At 35.1% G+C, this 14,248-nt stretch overlaps 3 protein-coding genes across 3 annotated transcripts in view; 1 reads left to right on the top strand and 2 right to left on the bottom strand.

Annotated features, from left to right (window-relative positions):
• LOC117121197 (putative glycerol kinase 5) overlaps positions 1–4,133 on the bottom strand; it is a 60,714-nt gene extending 56,581 nt beyond the window's left edge. Inside the window, exon 1 of the mRNA XM_033266313.1 lies at positions 3,593–4,133. Coding sequence (XP_033122204.1) covers positions 3,593–3,775 — 183 coding nt within the window. The 5' untranslated portion in view covers positions 3,776–4,133. The remainder of the gene's footprint in view (positions 1–3,592) is intronic.
• A 146-nt stretch (positions 4,134–4,279) lies between these two features.
• Positions 4,280–13,410, top strand: LOC117121198. Its single transcript, XM_033266314.1, has 4 exons — positions 4,280–4,322; positions 7,541–7,627; positions 10,022–10,190; positions 11,221–13,410. The coding sequence occupies exons 2-4, from the start codon at positions 7,556–7,558 to the stop codon at positions 12,501–12,503; spliced, it is 1,524 nt and encodes a 507-aa protein (XP_033122205.1). The 5' UTR covers positions 4,280–4,322; positions 7,541–7,555; the 3' UTR covers positions 12,504–13,410.
• Positions 13,411–13,599: 189 nt separating this feature from the next.
• Positions 13,600–14,248, bottom strand: part of LOC117121196 (complement C1q and tumor necrosis factor-related protein 9A-like) — an 8,641-nt gene continuing 7,992 nt past the window's right edge. Inside the window, exon 8 of the mRNA XM_033266312.1 lies at positions 13,600–14,137. Coding sequence (XP_033122203.1) covers positions 13,901–14,137 — 237 coding nt within the window. The 3' untranslated portion in view covers positions 13,600–13,900. The remainder of the gene's footprint in view (positions 14,138–14,248) is intronic.

The raw sequence follows: 14,248 nt of genomic DNA, 5'->3' as shown, positions 1-14,248 counted from the left end.
ACTAGGCCTTGTGATTTAAGGCGCACCATCGCGCACCTAAATTCCTCTCCAGTTGAGTGAAAAATAGCTCACAAAGAATTTGAAAATCTTGCACCAATATAGCAGGCCTATTTTAATAGAAATCCCAACTATATTTTATCTTTATTTTCAAAAGCATTTGGTTACTTCCGAGCTAAAGAAATAGCCAATATCATGGGTCATTATACTTTTCTGTGTACAATGTACAAACTTCTACACAACAAATAAACAGTTAATAAACGATTTCTGGGCGAAATAATAACACAATTATATTGCTGTCTAGGAATTAACAACTAGGCTTACTGTAGCACAACACCCTGTGAATAAACTGCTTTCGCTGTCCCGATAGCTTTGCCAGAGATTATTGCTTTAAAATGACACACCAGTAAATGTTAAAGTTTAGATGGTTAGATCAAGTGAAAGTTACGCCTTTCATTGTTTAATAAAGTGAATTATCGCCTCCTTAAAATCGATTGGAATCAACCTGAAATGAAGACGGAACTCAAGTTTCAAGCAAGTTTCTAGGATGGCTGACTATCTTTCAGCTGACATTTATTCGGATTTAGATGTCGTTACATTCATCAGTGTAAATTACAAATGCATAGCTTCACTTATTCTTAAAACAAGACACTTTTCAGTTCAACATGTTGCCAATATAATTACGGAGGAAATTAGTAAGAAATAAAATTTTAATTTGTTAGATTTAGTTACTATATAAATTATAGACAATACACTGAGCTTGCATCAGCAAGCTGTCACGCACTATGAAACTTTTGGCGATCACATCACAGCCAAGCACATGTTTGCACATGACCACACGAAAAAAAATTAACCAATTTGCTGGCAGAGTTTAGAAGGCATGACCTGATGTCTGATGTTGACAACAACTGACCAGCAAGTGGATTTGTGACTACGAAGAGTGTTCTGTGTTTAAGGAAAAAAAATATCAGACTGAAAATGCACGTAAAAACAATATAAAAGCATTCATTTTTATTGGTAATTAAATTTGGTGTGCAGTAGAGTTACAGCAAAACAACAGATACTGTACATACTGAAATTTTAACTTTTCGTAGGCTTGTAGGAAATTGCTACATCTTATTTCAGCGGCTAGGCCCTAGCTGGCCTACAACAGACTTGTTCGGGAAGGGTTTAATAGATATCTTCCACTAACTGGACTTTCCGGAAGTCTGAATGTCGTAACTGGTCCCGAGGGGGAGGGGGGTGTGGGTGTTGGTATTGGGAGAGTGCACTTTATTATTTCTCTACATGTAAATATTGGATGTTAAATTTGATGTCCTGTTGACTCTAGTTGGTGCACAGGATAGCAATTGAAATGTTCACCTACAGTATTCCCTCGTCCCCCTACCTCGCGCCATCCCGCAAAACAATTGCTCGCCTGAACAAATCATGGTGAGTGTGGTGAGTGTTTTATTGCTCGTCTGCCATTTTCAAATCACAAAGCCTGGACTACTATACTGACCTGGTTTGCATTTTCCTACATGGAGAGCATGCAATACATAGACAAGTCTGCCGAACTATTGATCATTGTGGATTTCGCTTCATATCCTACAACTCTAAAGCAAATCATGAATAAAAATGCTAGGTCTGTTATTTACAATAGGCCTAGTTGTCATGGCAAGGGCAATGATTTCTTAATCTGGAATTGGATTACTTAAATATACACTTGTGTAATTCAAATATTGACTTTTTTGTACAAGTTTGTTTTGCTCAATTCATGTGGTATTATTGTAACTAATTTGTACAATTCAGCTGAATACAGTGTATTCTTCAATATGGTTCTAGGCAGTATCTAAGACTACTGTATAGCCATTTAAATTCATGTTTTTTCTTTGTTGAACTGTAGGCCTATGTTTAGAACAGCAATAAACAAATTTGATAATTACCAAAGGACAATAAAACACAAAATGGCAGCAACAACTACCAAAATGGCAAAAAGTACAGTATATAAACTGCTACTACTAACTACTTAAAAAAGGGGCAGCTTACAGTATGAAATGACAAGAAATTGCCAATGTTATTTTTTGTTTATCTTGATCCTGATAGTGGCCCTCTGTCGTCTATGGAAAATATCTATGGAAACTATTTCTATCTTCATTTTGTACAGTAGGCCCATATTCTTAATTGTACAGTAAAGTCATAATTAAACTGACAATGATAGTGAAAACAGGAGGCAGACACTCATAAAGATTTCCTTATCTTAACGCAACAGTCATAATGACCTTAATATCAGTTTCAATAAGGCACTTTATGGCCATTCCAGACAGCATCATATGACACAGCCCAACACAAGTTATTGTCGGTTTTCGTAAGAACATTTTACGCGACTATCCCCTGGCTGCATCATATGACGCTGTCCGAGTTTATGTGTTCAGGGTCCTACATTAGCAGGAACAACTTCCAGAGATAAGCTACAGTTTAGTATAATTAGGAAGCTTTTGATTTGTTTGACGATGCAACGCAAGAACAGAATCACTCATGCGTGACCGTCCTACGTTCTCTGCATATGTAGATTTGGCAAAATTGCGTCATAGAATCCACGGGACGAGGAGAAATTAACGTTCCCGCATGCGCAGAAGACTTTTTGTGCAATCAAACCCCCCCCAACTCAACTACAGTAATGGGTCTTTCCGCTAAGTCTGTCCCTTGAATCTTTTTACAGGTCCCACAAAACAATAGCGTAAATGTACAGAAACATGTGCACTTGTTAGACAACACACATCTTTGTAAGACATGTGCATATTCCTGGATTAAGCAGTTCTGAATGGTCAGTTGTTAAGTTTGATTGACACCTCAGACAGGATACATTATATTTTTCTTTGTTTGGTGTCAAATTATTAACTACAAAGGAAGAATAAATAACACAGCAAAAATCGTAAGTTAGTATGAGATGGATTACAGTTTTAGGGAGATTTTTACTTGGTTGCATGAGTATGAATGTCTGTGTTGATTTCCGGCAACTCTTGTAACTTGAGGGAGATTTTTATTGACACCTTTCTTTGGAAGAGTACTGTAAATACTGAAGGCCCTATGTCACTGTTGTACATTCTCTTGCAGTCTTGTGTTTTAGAATTTACCACTAGAATCACGACTTGTTCAACATGGGACATAGTAGTTGAACTCAAAATTCATACATTAAGTACATTATACCATATTTTTAATACTGTACATTGTATGTAAATGCCATTTTATGCATAATTACTTAACAACTTCATCCATCATGAAAATAGGTTTTTTTTCAATCAAATTTTTTTATTTTTTAGGAGATTCCCAATACATTCATGTGCATTACGGTATCAATAACTTAACACATTTAACTCAGTCAAGGAGTTCCTTCAACAGTCGGACACAGCATATATTTGTATGTAAGCTAAGAAGAAGACTGCCTCTGCCTGGGATGTGACTGGCATCAGTGAGTGGGAGGAAAAAACAGAATTGAAACTGATTGTCCACCTTTAAAATTTATATAAAAGCTGGATAACCTTAAAACAAAACCAAGACAATCCTTACTGCCTTGAACAGATCTAGTATACCCTGGTTCTAGCCTGCTACTTACTTTCTGTCTGGCACTGCCAACGATATTTGAATGTCTATCGAAAACTTGACAGCGAACAGTTGTTGTACCAAAATCAACTCCTAAAACGTAAACATCCCCCGTATTTGTCCGTTCTTCTTCTTCATGTAATAACTTGATAGTTCCGATAATGCCATTGTCATTGACATATCCATTCGAATTCATGATTTTATGAATAAAGTGTAGGCCTACGTTTAGTCGTAAGTCGAGTACAGACAGTCGATATTCCTCCAGCACTCACACTGTCAGTGATGTATCAAATCCCTCTGCGTATTGTTCAATTAAGGAGGCCTGGGCCTACGATTTTGGAAGTGACTAGGCCTACCAGGTATGTAATTAGCACCTACTATTAACATTGATGTATGGCCTTAATGGAGTTTGGCCTATCGACAACTCTGATTATGTCCTAAAAAGAGATACCATTGTTGCGGATTGAAATTATCAGACGAAAAAACACCGCCAATGATAACATTGACAAAACGTAGGTTGACAACGCTGTATAATCTCTCAGCTCCGTTTTGTTGTTAGTCAATATATGATAATTCACGTGCTGTTTTTATGCATGATCGCGTTGACCAGGCCGGCCTATCCTCACTCTCTACCAATCTTGATTGGATACGACGTGGGGGGCGTGCACACCGTCCACCGGAACTGATTACTAATTATTGTCCATTTTCCCGCGAACTTCGAAGTGTATCTGCCTGGATATTTCGTAAGTAAAGTAGCCTACATTAGGCCTTCTCCCAGTTTGATTAACTGCAACCATAATAATTATTAATATTACCACTTGAATTGGTTCATGATTAACATTATTTTAATAAATAGGCCTACCTTTAACCAGTGAATTATGAGTTGAATTTACATAGGCCTAGGCTTACGCTTTGAGCCTTAGACTAGGCCTAGGCCTAGATAGAGCGAATTCGATCCAACTCGGCCACAAGTCAACTCGGCCACAGTCAACTCGCCCACAAGTCAACTCGGCCACAGAAAGTTTGGCTACAGTCAACTCGGCCACAAGTCAACTCGGTCACAAGTCAACTCGGTCACAAGTCATCTCGGCCACAAATCAACTCGGCCACAAGTCATTTACTGGTACTACATTGTACTAATTATTATTATTGCTGTTATTATTGTTGTCATTGTTGTTATTATTATTGTTGTTTTTATTACCGTTAGTTTTAATATTAATTATTAGTCTTAGCATTAACATTATATATTGTTCAAATTTTTGCTGATATTATTATTATTACATATATATATAGTACATATATTTATAGTACCATATAAATAATAAATAATTTTCGATTTTTTATTATTATTACTCATATTATTATTATTATTATTTATTAGTCTTAGTATTATAATTTTAATAATAGTAATTTAAAAAGTTGTTGTTATTGGCGTTTTATTAGTATTTTTCTCATATTATTAATATTATTGTTGTTGCTGTCACCTTTATTATCGATATTATTACCCTATTACTACTAAGTAGGCCTAGTATTATAAGTATTATTATTATTACTAATTAATATTACTATTATTATAAAAATAAACATTATCTTTAATTTATTATTGTTGTATTATTGCTATTATCACCTTCAAAATCGTTATTATCACTAATTAGTTATTAAAATTGATATTTAAATATCGTTATTATTACCATACTAGTATTATTACTATTTGTTAAAATAAATATTACTATTAATGTTGTTGTTGTTATTATCACATTTAATGACTAATTAGTATTATTAATGTAAATCTTACTAATTTATTGTCGTTATTGTTGTTTAATATTATTGTTGAAGTAGAATGAGTAAACAGAAGACAAACACATTAATAAATAACTCTTTTTAATTCATAGGCAATAGCATTCAAATCTCTTTTGGTAGTGTGGTGGTCCTGTTTTACTAAAACATACTGTGTACTTTATTTCAATCATATATTGAAGAAAAAGGATGCAAAAACATAGATTTACATTACATAACTTGTGGCCGAGTTGACTTGTGGCCGAGTTGATTTGTGGCCGAGTTGACTTGTGGCCGAGTTGACTTGTGGCCGAGTTGGCAGAAGCGGAAATTTTTGTGGCCGAGTTGACTTGTGGCCGAGTTGACTGTGGCCGAGTTGACTGTGGCCGAGTTGACTTGTGGCCGAGTTGACCTGCACCCCCTAGAGCTACACAATCAAGCTCAGGGCCTCATCAAGCTATCGTCTGCCTAGGCTAGAGAGGCAAGGAAGCCTTGACTAGGCCTAGGGAAAATAGATTAGTATGTATAGGCCCTGTCTAGCCTAGAGAGAGCATGCAGCTAAGCAATTATGGTTAGAAACAACACAACTTCCTGGGCCTTCATAAGTTTGTGGTGGTTGTTTATTATTAATTATTAATGGTTATTGCTAGGCCCTACCTAGGCCTAACTGACTGATGTAGGCCTAGTTCTAGGCCTATGTGCGAATAAATAATAAATGTGAAGCTCTTTTTTTAGATTGGTCCTGGACCTCTCATTGATGGTCTATTTAAAAAAACAAAACTATCTGTCTTTTGGATAGAAGATACGTTGGCTCTGCTGTGTCCATAACGCCATGCCATACAGTTTAATATTATACTCTTCACTGTGATAATAGGCCTCATGACTGAAAATTATTAATCATTAGTTTACTGAGTGGTGATTTGTTTTTATATTGGATACTAAAAGAATAAATTATGAATGATATAGCGAAGCCTTTTTTCTGTCAATTATGTTTACAGGTTGAGGCCTGCTAGGCCTTTAACCTGTCTCTTATACACATCTAGATGTGTATAAGAGACAGCATTGATGTATGGCCTTAATGGAGTTTGGCCTATCGACAACTCTGATTATTTCCTAAAAAGAGATACCATTGTTGCGGATTGAAATTATCAGACGAAAAAACACCGTCAATGATAACATTGACAAAACGTAGGTTGACAACGCTGTATAATCTCTCAGCTCCGTTTTGTTGTTAGTCAATATATGATAATTCACGTGCTCTTTTTATGCATGATCGCGTTGACCAGGCCGGCCTATCCTCGCTCTCTACCAATCTTGATTGGATACGACGTGGGGGGCGTGCACACCGTCCACCGGAACTGATTACTAATTATTGTCCATTTTCCCGCGAACTTCGAAGTGTATCTGCCTGGATATTTCGTAAGTAGCCTACATTAGGCCTTCTCCTAGTTTGATTAACTGCAACCATAATAATTATTAATATTACCACTTGAATTGGTTCATGATTAAACATTATTTTAATAAATAGGCCTACCTTAATTTTAAATCAGTGAATTATGAGTTGAATTTACATAGGCCTAGGCCTAGGCTTACGCTTTGGGCCTTAGACTAGAGCTACACAATCAAGCTCAAAGCCTCATCAAGCTATCGTCTGCCTAGGCTAGAGAGGCAAGGAAGCCTTGACTAGGCCTAGGGAAAATAGATTAGTATGTATAGGCCCTGTCTAGCCTAGAGAGAGCAGCTAAGCAATTATGGTTAGAAACAACACAACTTCCTGGGCCTTCATAAGTTTGTGGTGGTTGTTTATTATTAATTATTAATGGTTATTGCTAGGCCCTACCTAGCTAGGCCTAACTGACTGATGTAGGCCTAGTTCTAGGCCTATGTGCGAATAAATAATAAATGTGAAGCTCTTTTTTTAGATTGGTCCTGGACCTCTCATTGATGGTCTATTTAAAAAAACAAAACTATCTGTCTTTTGGATAGAAGATACGTTGGCTCTGCTGTGTCCATAACGCCATGCCATACAGTTTAATATTATACTCTTCACTGTGATAATAGGCCTCATGACTGAAAATTATTAATCATTAGTTTACTGAGTGGTGATTTGTTTTTATATTGGATACTAAAAGAATAAATTATGAATGATATAGCGAAGCCTTTTTTCTGTCAATTATGTTTACAGGTTGAGGCATTCAACATGAGTAAACGCAAAGTGGATGAAGCTGAGACTACATGTGGCACATGGCTAACTACAAGGAATAAGAAACAGGTAAAGATGTGGTTGCTGCTGTAAGTAATATCACTAGGAAGCCAGCATGGAAAGTAGGGCTTGCGCCAATAATAAGTCCCCCAATAAGTCCCCCTCACACACAAAAATTTAAGTCTAAAATTCTCTTTAAAAGTAAGGGACAATTTCTGCAAACATTATTGCAGAAATAGGGTCTAGGCCTCAGTGGTGTAACACTGGGGCTGGGGGCCCTGTGGCTTTTCGAGTCTGAAAGCCCTTTTTCGGCCAGTTCCATTGTGACGAAAAAAAAATGATATATCAGTGGCAGATTTAGTAGGAATTTGAAAGAGAGGAGGCCAGGGAGGCAGTGGTGGATTTAGGAAGAGGGGCGAGCCGGCCCCCTTTCGGAAAGTAAAAAAAAAAAAGAAGAAAATAGAAGAAAGAAAAAGAAATTATTGATCGCCCAAAATGTCTCAGAGGATATTTCCGGGTTTCTAGAAAACAAAATTTTCGGACCTGTATTCGCCCCTTGGAGGGTCGTTGTGATGGCCGGAAATTTTTTACAGTACCTCCATTTGTTTTTTACAAATTTAGGGGGCTGTCACTGGATATGATATATTATATGTCCTGCAGTCAATGTCAGAGACACATTATGTCAAAACACATGATGTCAGAGGCACATTACCCTCTGGTTTGGGGCGCCTTTGCGACCCCTAGGAGTCAGTTGCCAAGCAGACCGCCACACGAGATGGAACAGGCGTTACGCCACTGCTAGGCCTTTAACTCAATACTGTATATCACTATGTTTGGTTAATGGTTTTTAATTTATGAAGCGCAAAATAACAAAAGTCTCTATCCCCTGTAAAAACAAGTGTAGAGATGTTTGGAAATGTGAAAGAATAAAAAAATAAAGATGAAAGTGCAAATCCAACACCAAAAAACGCAGTATATGATACGCCCTCATCGCTAACCAGGGATTGATCTAAGTGAACCCTGGGCAGCACCTGTTGAGTCTCAGACATTGGTGCCTCAAATCCTACTTAAAGCTAATAAAACTCACTGGCATGGAAATAAAATAGTGACGTACTGTATAATAAAATTAATAAAAAAACAAACAAGTCTTCAATCAAGCTTTAAAGTGACTGAAGAAAATTCTGGCATTGGAGACATCAGACCCCTGCCTGGGATCCGATGTCCCCCAACATGAAAAAGTGGGCGTGGTCAGGCAATTTCTCCAAATATTTCAAAACTGGTCCAGGGGAGGCCAAGCCACTTAAAAAATATGACAATTTGGGGTTTAAAAGACTTATTTAACTGATTTTTACAGTCTACTGTACTAATATGTAGAAAATATGGAGCCACCCCCACTTTATCCACCTTGAAAATTCAATATTTTACAAAGTGGTTATGAGGTGTGCAGAATTTGTTGAACTTGAGTTTCTATTAGAACAGTAAGTTGCTTTTAGCATTTTTCTCACTGTGCTTCCAATTAATGTTCGGGCAGTTGTAACAGCCACTTTGTGAGAAGTTCTAATTGTCTTGCTTTGACTCTGTAGGATCAAATATGTGCCAAAAAAAGTATTAAAGGTCAAGTGTGCAAGTTAGTTTAAGTGTAATTAATCCTAAATTTTTAAAAGAATTAAGGATTTAACATAAAAAAGCTTAATTTGATTTGAAAGATTACATGAGGGTTTGAAGTAACAATAGTATGTTGGGTTGGATTAGATTGCACAAAAACGGACTGAATATTATTAGAGGAAATTACAGGCAATGAACAGATTAACATTTGTATAAAGTCATACGTAGACTGCATATTCAAGTGTTACCAACTTGTGAATAGAACAACAATCATGGAAACGTAGCTTTCCAATGGATTAATCTACCACATGAAAACTTGAATGTATTTAAATGAAATAGATTAACCGTAATTTTGCATTTTACAATTTAAATTCCATTTTCTTTATTGATTTATCTCATTTTATTGAACTATTTGATTCCTGTATAATATAATACAGGGGTGGGGCTGGATTTGGTCTGGGAGTGGGTGTGCGAAACGGCCGGGGGTTTTGTAAAAATTGAGAGTGCAGAACTAAATCCCTACTCCAATAAAAACTTAATGGATCATTTTTAGTATTTTTAAACCCAATTTAATTTGCATCCGCACCCCTCTCCCTACCTATGCCATGTATGATACAACCCAACAACCCCATAAGGGGTTCACATAGGTAAGCTTGGAAAATGCACAATAAAAGGTATGGAGGGCAAAACAAAAGGAATTAAAGATAATAACTTTTTTTTTGTGAAAATTCCAAACAAACCACTAACAAGACCAATTTAACTCTTGGCACCGTACTACCTCACATTTCGTCATGAATATCATTTAAAAGTGTACTTAATCTATTTTCACTATCTTCTTCCTATGATACACGTTTAAAGGATTTGAAGGAGTTTGAATCAAATATGCAACGGTTGTCGCAGCGACGGTTCAAGCTCCTAAGACTTTCTAAACGACCAGTTGGCATGGTGACAGCTGTTAAGCAGAGTAAACTCTCAGATTTTTTCCCAAATTTTAATTCCGGAAAGGAAAACAGCTGCACCCATCACTGTGAGTCTCTACTTAATTTTACATAAGATACTTATTTCCCTTTCTCATCTGCATTTATAGTCCTATTTTTTCAGGCCACAAATTTATAGTCAGTAATCTACAGTACTGTAGGCCAAGGCTTACTGTAGATGAAAAATAAATGCCTATCTGAATCAAAATTATTTGTAAACATTTAAATCGTTAAAATAATGTTGGTGTTGTTGTTGGTTAATGTTGTTGTGATAGTGTTTAAATTATTATTTTAAAAATTTATGCAGTGAGGCAATTGTAATTTATAAGAGAACATTTTGTTTGTTTATTAGGCAAGACTGTTTTATACCTTGTTTAGTGAACCCCCTGCTTGCCAATAATGATGATTTCTAATGAAAATAAAATTTTATTTTTATTCAACTAGCGCACTAAAAATGGAAATTTCAGAAAAAAAGTAAAAGTTTTAATTAAGTAAAATTAATTGTTACTTTCATGTCCAGAATTTGAAATAATTTTTTCGTGAGGGTATTTACTATTTACTATGGTAAACAGTAAATAATAAAAATTTAATATATAATATAATAATAAAATGAATTTGTAATGTATTCTGCCATTTAAGTTTCCACCACTGAGGCTTTGACAACAATCTTTCAGATCATCCTTATTTTTATTTTCTATGGAAAATAGATAGTTTTTTTGAAATAAAGCAAATATTAAATTTTTTTATGAGGCTCCAAAATTTTATGAGTGCGGGACATGAAATTATCAATTAATTTTATTTGGCCTTATTAGGTTATCCCCATCACAATATTATATTTTATTTACATATTATATTCAAAATATATTTGATGTATGCCAGTGCTGATTATTGAAAAGTGTAAAATTGTGCACAGTGTAAATTTTCTGAGTATTACATTTTTTGGAGTAAATATAATGCTTCTAATATAAGTGCGGCAACTGGCTCATTGTTGATGTAGTCTTTATTTACATATTCTGACCATTTAAAAAAAAAATTTATGTTGAATAGATTTTTAAAAATTCCATTGTTTTTACACTTCAGATCACAATACAACTGAGAAACCCCAGCAGATCAAAGGTCAAACTGCCACAATTGATGGAATGTGGACAAATGTTAAGTTTGAAGAAGCATCATCACAAAAGCATATACCACTATCAGCTGTTAACTATCCATCATCACCAGTCAATAGAGGGTGCTATCATGTTTCAGCAGATGATGCAAGCACACTTCAATGCAAGACAGACAGATATGACTTGAATATTATGAACCAGCATAGTGTATTGAACTATGACAAGTGCAGTAGTAACAGAACCATAGAGGCCAGTCGTGCAAGAGTTACAAAGCACAGTAAGATTCAAACCAACGAGGGAAGCAGTCATGTTATTGATAACAAAAGCTCTCGCCAGGCTTCAAATGATAGTATTGACATATTTGAATTAAGTTCATATAATTCAAGAGATGAAACTAATGCCTCTTATATAATAAGTGATAATTTTCATAGAAATTCATCAAATCAGAAAATTCATGAAATTGACAATTCTGAGAATTTTGACATACACTCAGTGCAAACACCAGAGAATGAGAATGTTCTTATGAAGTCGAATGTGGATGTAGTGACTGCACTGATTCTTCAGAATACGAGACATCAATCTATTCTTGAACGAGGTTTTAAGAATGTTTCAACAGAAAATGAGAAAAGCTCGGAGATTCTACCTAATGGTTCACAATCACAGACTTGGTCAGAAAATTTTGGCATGATCCACCAAAGTGAGCCCTCTAGTGAAACATTGCTCAGTGAAGATTATTCTTTTAGAAGTCTCAGGTTTACTCTTGACTCTGAAGAACAAATCTTGAAGCTGCAGGAATCCTGTATTGATTCTGAGAACCTGAAAGACAAATTGCATGAGTTCGACAGTGAGGAACCCATCTTAAAGTTGCCAGAATCTTGTCTTGAATCTGAGGACTTAAAATTACAAGAGACTTGTGTTGAAACAGAGAGACCCAACATAAAATTGCAAGAATCTCTTCTTGACTCTGAAGAACTGATGTCAAATTTGCAAGACTCTGGTTGGAATAATAATCATATACTCCAGAAGAAACACACTAGTAGACAAAAGAAAGATAAACCACATTTTGGAGATTTTTATCAACTTGATTTTACTCAAGAAAAAGGTGAATATGGTAATATGAATAAAAAAAGTCCTAATTCTCAACACAACACCACCATTGATTCATTGAACGAAATTGACCATAACTTTAGTCTTTTAAACTCACTCGAACTGGTTGAAGATTCACAAGGTTGTTTACAAGTTAAAGGAAGTTAATGCATAGAGTAAGTGTATTCTACATGTCAGCATTGTGGAGTCTCGCAAGTTCATAAGGAAATTTCAAGCGAGATCACATTAATCCTGGTTACTTGAAGACACTATATATTGTGGTTTGTTTAACCTGTGATTGTGATGAATTCAGTGATTTGTTTCAGCAGAGGGGTGTCAGTGATTGGACTTAAACCTTGACTCGAACCAAACAAAATATTTCATTTTCATTATTGGCACATTCATTCATTCGAAAATGAAATTATCAGATTCTCTGTTGGGCATCCTGCTTCTCATAAATGAATATCCTAGGAAGATATGCCTTTTGATTGTTCTGAATATGTATGTAGTGTGGGAGTTCGATTGCAAGGCCTGACACCTTGTGTTATTGGGCAAGGCATGTTTAAATAATATGTTACATAAGATTATATAAATGAATCCTGTACCAATGTAAAAAGTGAATGGTTTAAAACTCCCTGTTGCTCTACGAAAAAAAAAATTCACAATTCTTATAATACATTCTGTATTTAATGAAATAATGTTATCAAAAATGTTATTAAAGTTAAAATAAATGTATATAAATTTTTAAGCAAATATTTATCATGAAACACAAAATTTCATAAATTATATGAATATTTTAAAGCTAAATTATGTTTTGTGGGAAAATAAATATTTACTTTCCATGTTATGGTTTTAACATTAATAGACTGGGGCTCATTCATTTCTTTACATAAATGTGATTCAAATTTTATATATTGTGTTTTCTCACATTTTTAAAAATCTCCAGCTGATTAAAACTAGGCCTAAACTGATATAAATTATAAAATAGGTTTCAGGGGTTGGTTATTGTTCAATTTTTCAATATCTTATTTAAATGTACATTTAAAAAAATAAAGTTGTTGATGCATGCAAATAAGCAACTAAAATGTGCAGCCCAACAGACTATACAGCTAAACTTGCCTAAGTCGAATAAATTCTTAGTCGATCTTATTTACATGCCAAATTGTTGTGTTTTCTATTACAATCTGTAAGTCAAATTTTATATAAGTCGAACAATATTTCAATGGAATTTTGGATTCGACTTAGGCAAGTTCAACTGTATTGCTTATATACAAAAACACTAAAAAATATGGAAAGTATACTGTATAATTAAGTACTCTAAAAAATATAAACATGAAAGAATAATGCAAGCAAAAATTTTTGATATGAATAGAAATTTATGAAATATAGAATATGTGACTGAATCTTAAATGTGTAATTCAGTTGTCATTTTGTCATGGTTTACAACACATGCTGGTCATTTACCAACTCGGACAACATTGTACTACTAAACAGCCTGACAATTTATTGTTGTATCAGGTCTGTGAGGTAATAGATGTACAGTGCAAGTATTACACTGCTTAGGCCTAATTGAGTTTTATCAGGCCAAAATAGCTTGCATCATTTCTGATGTCCACAAAACTGTATGGAAGCACTGACTTGACCCCAACTTTGTCCCCAGACTCAAGTTGGGCAATACCATATGATGTACAGGAGCCAAACTTCTGCGCTGCGACAGCTCGTTGTCCGCTGCACTTCAAGTAAGACTTTCCATTGATCCTGGTTTCAGCTGTGAAGAATGCTTTGTTGTCGTAGAATAATATCTGAAATTGTAAAATATAATGTGAAGGACAAAGCACACTAGTAACCTAAAAAAATGGATGAAATAAGTTGTATCCATCAACCAATGAGAAAGATTGAAACAAATACATTTC

Source organism: Anneissia japonica, unplaced genomic scaffold, assembly GCF_011630105.1.
Source record: "Anneissia japonica isolate Jap-2015-1 unplaced genomic scaffold, ASM1163010v1 scaffold993_len1110182_cov180, whole genome shotgun sequence".
Lineage (NCBI taxonomy): Eukaryota > Metazoa > Echinodermata > Crinoidea > Comatulida > Comatulidae > Anneissia > Anneissia japonica.
Note: the sequence above shows the minus strand (reverse complement) of the source record. Positions and strands in the feature narration are given on the sequence as shown.

What these genes read in the sequence shown, in the direction of transcription:
- LOC117121198 (XM_033266314.1), top strand. Translation starts at nt 7,556, where the DNA reads ATGAGTAAACGCAAAGTGGATGAAGCTGAGACTACATGTGGCACATGG. An exon ending in CTACAAGGAATAAGAAACAG is followed by an intron (nt 7,628 to 10,021) that starts GTAAAGATGTGG and finishes ACACGTTTAAAG; the next exon opens with GATTTGAAGGAGTTTGAATC. An exon ending in AAACAGCTGCACCCATCACT is followed by an intron (nt 10,191 to 11,220) that starts GTGAGTCTCTAC and finishes TTTACACTTCAG; the next exon opens with ATCACAATACAACTGAGAAA.